The following is a 9,807-nucleotide window of genomic DNA, read 5'->3' as shown; positions in this document are numbered from 1 at the left end:
ATTAAAATTATAATATATTTTATTCAGTAGAACTAGATTTTTCGGAACAAAATTTTACATTCACTAAAAGTAAAAACAGCAAAAACATTCATCTATAGATTTTTTTTGTTTTCAACCAAACAAAATAAAATGTTGACACAAAAATTTTCAATCATTATGGTAAAGAAATAAATAGGTCATATTATCAACATAATTAAAATAAATATATATTCAATTGTGAGAGATTCTGTTGACACTGATTTAGAAGATATATAGTAGACAAAATTAAGATGTAGTATTATTTATATAATTACTTAGATGTAATTTATGATTTATTGTCTTAATTATTAATAAAGTTTTATTTCAAATAACTTTTCTATTTTTATAAAATTTGTCGGCATTTATATGTATATTTTGATCTTTTATTTACGATAGCTTAGTTTTTCTATATTTAATTTAGGTTAAATTATTTATAATTAAAATTTGTTTGATAACATATTTAAAATGGTTCTAGGATAATTTTTTCTTTCTAGCCTTAATTAAATAAATAAATATTAAAATATTTACAACCATTCAAATTAAGTTTGATTTGTAGTATGTTTTGTAATTCGACATAACTTGTATTAAAAAGATGTGGTAAAAACTATAAATTTATGGAGAACATTTGCAGTAAAAATAAAAGTTATCATTTTATTAAAATTTATGATTGGTTACTTTTTGATGTATAAGCTGTAGTATGATTTTTAAATAAAATAACTGAAAATATAAAAATATATAACCTATTTAAAATAAAAAATAATAATAATCAAAATAATTTTTATTTAATAATAATAAAAACTTTATGTTTGCAATACATTATTTTATAAAGAATCATAATCACTAATAATTATATTTACTCTATTATCAATGATAAAGTAAATGAAAACAGACTTTAAGCTTATTTGTTTTCACAAGTAAAAAAAAGAACGAAAAACAGAAGATAACAACCCTTAAACCGTTAAATCTTGAAAGTGATATCAGAAAAGAAAATTCAATTAAAACGTTAACTCAACTTCCAAAACATGGAGTTTTGCTTGCATTAAATTTTGGGTTAATAATTTTATAAAAGATTTAACTCAAAATTGTAGCACAACTATAATACATGATAAGTTAAACTTAAAATCAAACAAAATAAACTTAATGCATGATTGATAGCATTTTTAAATTATCAGTAAATTATACTTAATTCAAACTAAATCAATAATACCACATGTTATGAATAAAAGCCATAATGTTTAGAGGATAGACGATATCTCTTTTAACTCCCCTCCCTTTGCCTCACTTTCCTCCGTCTGTCCACGTCCACATCAGATGGCACGACGATCCCGTGCTTCTCTCCTCGCCTACGCTGCTTCTGCTTGCCATCTTTGTGGACTCGGCGAAGATTTTGGTAATAGTGAGAGTCATTGTGGTCACGTTCAAGAATCTTCTGCAAAACATCGTCGTCATCATCATGCCCATGATTATGGTGTTTGTGTCTGTGGTTTACTCTACGACGATGGTGGTGATTATGCGTGTTGACACCATGGCGATGCTGGTGATGATGAGGACGACGATGATGATGGCGGTGGTTTAAGGCGATTTCTCTGGTTTGTTGTAATAATAACCTATGATGATCTGAATCAAAATGATCTTCGTACCAGTCGTATAAAGGATCAAAGAGTCCCTTTTGGTGCAAGAGCCAGAGAAGGACACAAGCTGTGAGGTTTATATATAAAAACAAAACCACAAGTTAGTTTAAATTATAATTATGTATGACAGCGATTGTTGCGGTTTGAAAACGCTTACTGGTAGGGAAGAGAGTGAGGAGGAGGCCGAACATAACCATCCAGCTCAAGCAAACGTATTGAATGTGGCAGCTGAAGTCGAAGAAACTCGAGCATTTGTTTCTGAACACATTGTTGATTCCTTTTTTCAAGTTATCGCATTCTCAAAGAAAGTCATCAAGAGAATAATTTTAAGAAAAGTGTGTAACGTAACCTGCAAGATTCTCCGGTGATGAAATCGACTAAACCATTCACTAGTTTGGTCCATATTAGCCTAATCGATTCAAAGAAACCTTTAGGGAGAGTCTCTGGAATTTGAAACGGATTAGTAACCTGCACGTTTATAGTAAACTTGTCACTCAAGGATCTTACATCGACAGTCATCAAGAACTGAACAAAATTTAGAGAAACAAACCTGAGTTCCATTGTCAAGTACGGTAGCTGTCGTGCTGAATTGGCACTCGGCTCTGTCTACTTCGTTGAACTGAGAATCCTTTAGTATAGCTACACCATACAAAGAGAGAAAACAGATAACTGTTTACGCAAGCAATCAAGGAAGTGTAAAAGAAGGGAGATTAGTCAAATAACCTGTGCATCTATATTTTGCAGCCTGATCTTTGGTAGGGTACAGCTTAAAAGATCGAGTTGTAACATCATTTGGTTTTATAATGAAGAATTGCTCCTGAAACAAGTTTGTATCATTCCTTTTAACAATGATTTATAATATTAACTATTAAGTGAAAGTTAGTTAGTTACCTCAACGAAAGCCACACCTTTGGAGCAATCAAACTGCACAGGAGGAAACTAGGATGCAACTATCAAGAAAAATTTCACAGTATCAAAGTAGAAGATAAGGTTAGTTTTACACATAGTACCGTTAAGCTATAAGATGCTTCTACTTCACCGGTGTTCTTGGTTGTGACTGCAGCAACTCCAAATTGTTTTAGTGCCTCGAAAGTCGGTATTGCGATGTTTATGATCTTACCAGGGCTCCTACGACCACACAAACGTTACTTTACTTTATACTTTATAATCAGAATATAAGAAAAAGAAGCTGAATACTTTTTATAATATTACTTTTGGAAAACATATTCAATATCATCAGCTCTTAGCTCGATCATTAGATTTGTGTTGAGCGTTTCCGTGACTCCTATAGAGAACGACTGAGGCCCTGCGTTCTGTATCATCATGTACATAAGCTTTTGATAAGCCAACAACAAATTTTATTATTAATTTAGAAACTATGAAAAGCTGAAAACTTAACTGGATGTTGATTGATCCTCTCAAATCTTCCTTCCAGTCCATACAAAGGAAACTGGTGGCGGTTTATCCGGTTCACATCTGCCTGAAACAAACTTGTTATCGGCGCAACAGTGACCAAATAAGGTATTACATAAAGCTATAAGTTATTAATAGGACCGGTCCTGAGATTTAAGAGGATATAAACATTTTAGTGTAAATCTTAATAGTTTGATAATTTAACAATCATATGATTTATGTATATTAGCTCAGTGACAATGTTTCATTGGACTATGTTCGGTCTTGTTTCTTAAGTACTGACCTCGTGGAAGTTCCAAAGTTGATTATGCAAGCAACTCCAATATGGTGCATAACAGAAGTTTGGTTGGTTGTTATAAGCTTCATAGCCAACACCGATCTTGTCACACTCTATGCCATCCAATGTAAATCTCACTCTCTCAAGCAGCATCCACATTGAGTAGTTTCCACCTAAGTTCCCTGGCTGTCCCTCTGCCGCCACCTATTCAAAATATTCTTCTAGCATTTTTGTAATACGGCTCATTAAGTTAAAAGATTTCAAATGGATATAGAGTTATTTATACCTCTCTTGGGATTACAAGATAGAAGTTCTCAAAAGAAGGAATACTTGTGTAACCAGCAAAGTCTCCTATGAGATTAACCTTGAGGAAGTTATCATTTGCAGTAGCTGTTCTATTTTCAGGACCAATGATCACTTCCTGCCAGTTAAAGAAGAATCATAAAAGACAGAATAACTCCGGAACAAAGCTAAGCTTGAAGCAATGAAGTAGACATACTGAAACTCTAGTTCCTGTCTTCAACTCAATACGCACGCTAAACCCTAGAGACCGTTGTCCAATGCTGAAAACGTGGTACCTACAGGAGAGAGAGATCAAACAAATGGCCAAACTTCTAGAAGCCTGAAAACAACCTTTAGAGTAAATCCACATTGAGTGAGGATCTGTACCAGTCACCAGGGAAACGAAGGCAATGCGCAGTGTTTGCTTTCCCTTTTATCAACTTCTCAACTGATAAAAGTCAAGTGAAGAAAATGAGAGTTGTAAATTATTCTTCACAACATACAAATAACGCTTCCTCTAAGCATAATCCAGTGAACCATTAACACTCGCACACAAATTTTAAACAACTAATATCATACGTTTTATGGTTCCAGAAATAGTAAAAAAATAAAATAAAATTTTATACTAAAATGTTTATAGTACCCAAATTTTATTAACCAAAGAGATTGAATGTTAAACCAAAGAGATTGAAAATGTTAAGACAAAGAAACACGTACATATGTCTCCACAAGATGAAGGAACTCTTGTTTGTGGTCCACATGGACAACAGACAGGCTGAGTCTGCACCAGAACGTTACCTTTGTCATCACGCAGCCTGTTCCGATAAGTATTTACCGTTAAAGCTAAACAAGAAAGAACTATATATATCGTAAAGAAAGATATTTGCCTCTCGCATATTCCAACGATATCTGGTCCAGCATCTGGCTCACACTTTCGAGTGGTAACGTGAAACTCTTGAGGTTTATAAGGCACATCCTGAACCAAGATTAGAGACTGATTCATGATGATAATCAACTTTAAACCAAACCCATTTAAGACAGTAAAACATAACTTCATACGTACCCTAATGTAAGTTAGGTCATAGAGAGCATATGCTGCTGATTTGTTCACTGTGATAACCGGTGGGATACGTACGGTCTTCATGTTGCTACTCGAATTATCTTCCACTTCGACGATCTCGGCTACAATCGAAGCCTCTCCTCCGCTCTTATTCGTCGTCACGGAAAAAAACATAATGTGATGAGCAAAAAAATCATATGATATAGCGCACAAATATAACAAGGCTTACGGATCCACTGGGGACAGCGAGATTCAAGACGATTTTAGTTGAGCAGTTGAGGTTTCCTGAATCGTTTGTCTTCTCACACTTTTCTAGCTTTGATTTAGACAAGATCTGGACTCCGTCCACTTTGTTGAATACAAAGAGGAAAGCTGCGGCGATTATAAGAGCAATTAACATCGCGTGATCCATCTCTCTTTCTTAATCGGACACGCGAAAGAAGAAAAATGGTGGTTTTGTTTTGAGAAACTGCTATGTTTTCTTCTCTTAATATTTTTCCAACGGTTGATTTGGTTTTCTAATTTCTGTAATGGTAGAGTTGGAGTTGGTTTATAAGTAAACCAAACTAAACCAATGAATAATGTTGAATCAGAAGAAACAAAAAAATCATTATCAAAAAGGATAATCTTAATCTTGTAAGAGCATCTCTATTCATACTTCATAATTTACTTCAAAATGGAGTTTGGAACAAATTCAATTTCATTTTCCACTTTATAATGGAATGTTTACTCTATAAATGAAACAATCATTTTATTTTTTGTTCATTATTTCAATTTTCGTTCCAAAAATAGAATATGGTTGGAACAAATTCAATTCCAATATAAAATTATTCTATTTCGGAGAAAAATAGATTTCTTTTTTATTGGAAATGCTCTACTACATGGATGTCAAACTTTAGTTTTCACTCCAAAATGGAATTGAATTTATTTGAACCATACTCCACAAATTGAGTGGAAAATAGAATAATGAAGTAACAATAAAATGATTATTCCATAGAATAAATCCATATTTATTTCATTATACAGCATAAAATGGAATATACTTAGGTTCTAATTGATGACATGTAGCATTGAAGTCGAGTTGCAATATGTATTACAATTCGATGTAACTTGCAGTAAAAATTATGTGGTAAAAACTGTAACTTTATGTGGTAAGTTTTGCAGTAAAAATTAGAGTTACTATTTTAGTAAAACTGATGACTTGTAACCTTTTTGATGTATAATTTACAGTATAATTTTCAATAAAATAAATATAAATATAAACATATAATAATGAATTATTATTAATAACAAAAACTATTAACCTATTTAAAATAAAATAAATAATAAAATTATTTTTAATATGTATAAAAATAAATTTTAACAAAAGATAAGCTGCAATATATATTTTTCTAAGAACTAAACTTACTGATGATATTATTTATCCGATATCAATAACAAAATAATTTATAAATTTTCAATCCAAATAAAATCTACAACTAATAAGATTATGTAAGATAATAATTTAATAATTCAAAAATAGGAACAAGAAAGAGAATAAAAAAATATTTGATTAACACAAAATGATGTGAAGTATATAATATTATTAAAAATATTTCCAGAAATAAGAATAAGATATTGCTATGGTGGTTTTGGAAATACAAATAATATTTTATTTACAAACAAAAAAATTCCAAAACGTATAACAGTTTTCGTACGCGGAGGTAGAGTGTTTCAGATTTATTATTCACTTTGTATTTTAGACAGAAACTTTAATTATAATTGTAACTCAAATCCTAAAACATTGGATTGATCATGATGTTGCATTAAGTTTTGGTTTAACAATTTTACAAAGGGTGTAAATCAAAATTGTAATTCAACCATAATACATGATAACTCAAATTTAAAATAAAAAAAAATTAAATTTAATGCATGATTGGTGATATTTTGAGTTATCTATGAATTAAACTCTCAACTCAAACTAAATCAATGTTACCACATGTTACCAATTAAAGTCAGATTTTTTGTTTTAAATTCTATTTTGAAATAAATCATGGAATGGGGTTAAGTGACTGAAAAAGTGTAAATTTAAGTGAAAAACGGAATGAAAAAAGAAAACGGAATGAAAAAAGAAGTGTAAATTTAAGTCACATTTAAACAGCTCTTATCATTTGTTTGAGCTATAAGCGAACCATTTTTGGCACTAGAGATCATATTACATACTGAAGCAGATGGATACATCCCTGAACCAATCATCTTCTCAACCAAATCCTCAGCCTCTTTCAATTTTTTTTCTTTACAAAGAACGTCAACCAAATAACTATAGCTAGCAACATTTGGAGCCAACTCTTTATCTCCCATCTCTCTTAGCAACCTCAACGCTCTATAAGAACTACCTTCCTTACAATACCCAAGAATCATCGTATTGTAGATCACCTCGTTAGGTTCTACCTTCTTCTCGACCATCGATCTAAAAAGCCTCGATGCTTCGTTCATCTGACCTTTGATGCAAAACCCGTGAATCAACACGCTATAAGTATGAACATCCGGAACTAATCCTAAACTCTCCATCGACGTTCGAAGCTGGATTGCTCTCTCCATGTTATCAGACCGAGCAAACGTATCAATGAGAATCGTGTATGTAACTTTCGAAGGTTTAATCCCTCTCTCTTCCATCTCCTTAACTATCTTAGCTGCTCCTGAAGTATCTCCCTTCTTACAAAACCCAGAAACTAGAATATTATACGTGACTAGAGACATAGACATACCTCTAGACTTCAGATCTCTGCACAAACTCAACGCCTTGCCTAACTTCCCCACGTTACAAAACCCATCAATCAAAGTGTTGTAAGTGATCAAATTCGGGTTGATCCCATCGCTCTTCAGATGTTCCATCAACCTACAAGCTTCACTCGCATTCATCTCTCTACACAACCCACCGATTAAAGTATTGTAAGTAACAACATTACACGAAACCCCTCGCTCACGCATTTCGTCGAACACTTTAAACGCGTCTTTCGTTCTTCCGTCTTTACAAAGCTGATTCATCACACAGTTGTAAGTGTAGAGATTGGGTAAAATCCCATCCTCCTTCATCTTCTCGTACGTCTCAAACCCTTGTTTCGTAAGCCCGTTCTTGAACAACCCGTGAATCAAAACCGTGTAAGTACGCTCATTAGCCACTAACCCGATCGTCTCAATTTCGAAAAACAAAGCTTTGGCCTTTTCGATCTCTCCTCTCTTGCAACACCCGTCGATCAAAGTAGTGTAGATAACGACGTTTGGTGAAAACCCATTTGCTCTCAACTCAGCAAGAAGGTGAAAGCTCTTGTCGATTTCACCAGATTCGCAACATGCTTTGATCGCGATCCCGAAGCTGTACACATCGAGAACGACTCTCCCCTTGTTCTCATTGAAGAAAGCCCAGAACTCGTCGAAAGAAGACGACCCCGCAACGAAAGTTAAGAGATTGTTGAAGCAATTCCATCCGGGGACAAGACCCTTATCGATCATCTCGGTGAAGTAGGAGACCGCGGAGTCTAGGGATTGAGATTGGATGCATGTACTGATGATTACTTCGTAGAGTCGAGAGTTGGGTTTTGAAGTTTCTGATTGTGTTAAGTACCGTAAGAGTGAGGAAGGAGTGAAGGATTGGGAGTGGATTCTTCTGGTGATCGCTTGAAGTAGGAGAGATTGAGCGTGAGGGAGTAAGTTTCCAGAGAGAAGGAGATGAAGGAGGACTGAGAATGATTCGTGTGTGTGTTGAACTCCGTGAAGATTGGATGGATTCAAGAGAGAGAAGGCTTTCAGTGGAGGAACTTTGATTAGATTCGCTAGGAGAATGAGTGTTTTCTGGGCTTTCTCCGCCATAGGGGATACGTTTAAACGCAGAAACTTTCAGGAAAGAAGGTGAAGAAGACAAAGGAAGCCATGTTTTGAGGTTAATTAAGCAAAAGCATTTCTGAATTTTTGAGGCGAGTCTACTGACTATAAAAAGAGGAGAGAGTAGTCTTTTTTTTTCTTCCCCATATTGAAATTCATTCATAATTAAAATACTAATATTTATGAGAGAGTTACGTAGAAGAACATTTTATGATTTATGTTTTCACTAAGGTACACATTGCGAAAATGTGAAAATGACACACATTCTCTTGCCACCTATTTTATTTGAGACAAAATTGACTTTGCTTTTGTGTAATGAGAAGAGTTCTTCTTTTAAGGAGGTTAGAGAGTTGTAACTAAATTTGTTTCTAATTGCAATAAATGATAAATGTATTAACTAAAAGGTAGATATATCAGAGAAGGTGAGTTGTTTTGGGACGTTAGATCTGTTTATAGACATAAGATCTAACAGCTGGGGATATGCTAGCATTTTACAATGTTGCTTGGTAGATGATGCAATTAAGAGGAATACATCGATGGTGAAAGTAGGTGAAGACATCCTTTTTCGCTAGAGCTTGGGTTTGTGTTGAGAGATACATTGAAAGAGAAAATGAGCCGAGTCAACTATAAATCTCTTAAACATGTTGTGTCTCTCTAACGAATCTATTTCGCGGAGCTAATGCAGATGGATGAGATGTGTTTGGTAATGGGTGGAGCATCGGTTTGTGGTTCCTATGGGAATGGGAGTTCGTGGTGGACAAAAAGAAGATGGTCGGATTGGGGGACTCTCGTGGTTAGTGTAATTGTTGTGGTTGTCGGATGTGTTGTGGATGGGACTCTCGTGGTTAGGGGGAGTGTTGTTGTGGTTGGGAGTGTTGTGGTCAAGGCTCTGGTGGTCAGTGTGTGAATGGATGCCGATGTTGGCGACAGTGCCAGTGTGATCTTGTAGGCTTTGGTTTGGGTGGAGGTAGTGTTGTGCGGCATATTGGCTAATGATAGGGGAGTGGCTTCCAAGTGATTCTTGTTTCTCCGGCTGAAGTGGGACCTGAGAAAAAAATAAAAAGAGTCGGTGAAAGAGTGTTTGCATTACGAAGCGCCATGTTGTGTAAGTGTCTAGAGTGAAATCTCACCGGGATGTAGGGCGCAGTTTTCGTCGGCTGTTCGGCTGTATGGGTTTGAAATTTTGTTAATTTAGTTTAACGGCTTTAACCCTTTCACTAATAGATCTTTCTTTTGGTTCCTAAACAAAAAGTATCTGAAAAAAT

The 9,807-nt window shown here is 34.3% G+C and overlaps 2 protein-coding genes across 2 annotated transcripts; both read right to left on the bottom strand.

Annotated features, from left to right (window-relative positions):
* Nucleotides 1-1,230: 1,230 nt before the first annotated feature.
* On the bottom strand, nt 1,231-5,093 carry LOC106317018 (protein HAPLESS 2). The gene is made up of 17 exons (XM_013754878.1): nt 4,911-5,093; nt 4,685-4,828; nt 4,509-4,597; nt 4,339-4,436; nt 4,009-4,069; nt 3,839-3,917; nt 3,626-3,760; nt 3,346-3,543; nt 3,049-3,129; nt 2,862-2,962; nt 2,660-2,777; nt 2,541-2,573; nt 2,373-2,466; nt 2,200-2,288; nt 1,999-2,117; nt 1,807-1,907; nt 1,231-1,716 (listed from the first exon to the last, which is right to left on the bottom strand). Exons 1-17 carry the CDS (start codon nt 5,091-5,093, stop codon nt 1,277-1,279), a joined length of 2,163 nt encoding a protein of 720 aa, XP_013610332.1. The 3' UTR covers nt 1,231-1,276.
* Nucleotides 5,094-6,792: 1,699 nt separating this feature from the next.
* LOC106313783 (pentatricopeptide repeat-containing protein At4g11690) lies at nt 6,793-8,717 on the bottom strand. Its single transcript, XM_013751692.1, has one exon. It carries the CDS (start codon nt 8,528-8,530, stop codon nt 6,803-6,805), a length of 1,728 nt encoding a protein of 575 aa, XP_013607146.1. The 5' UTR covers nt 8,531-8,717; the 3' UTR covers nt 6,793-6,802.
* Between the last annotated feature and the right edge of the window lie 1,090 nt (nt 8,718-9,807).

Source organism: Brassica oleracea, chromosome C9 (assembly GCF_000695525.1).
Source record: "Brassica oleracea var. oleracea cultivar TO1000 chromosome C9, BOL, whole genome shotgun sequence".
In the NCBI taxonomy this organism is placed as follows: Eukaryota; Viridiplantae; Streptophyta; class Magnoliopsida; order Brassicales; family Brassicaceae; genus Brassica; species Brassica oleracea.
The sequence above is the reverse complement of the archived record's forward strand: the minus strand, read 5'-3'. Positions and strand labels throughout refer to the sequence as shown.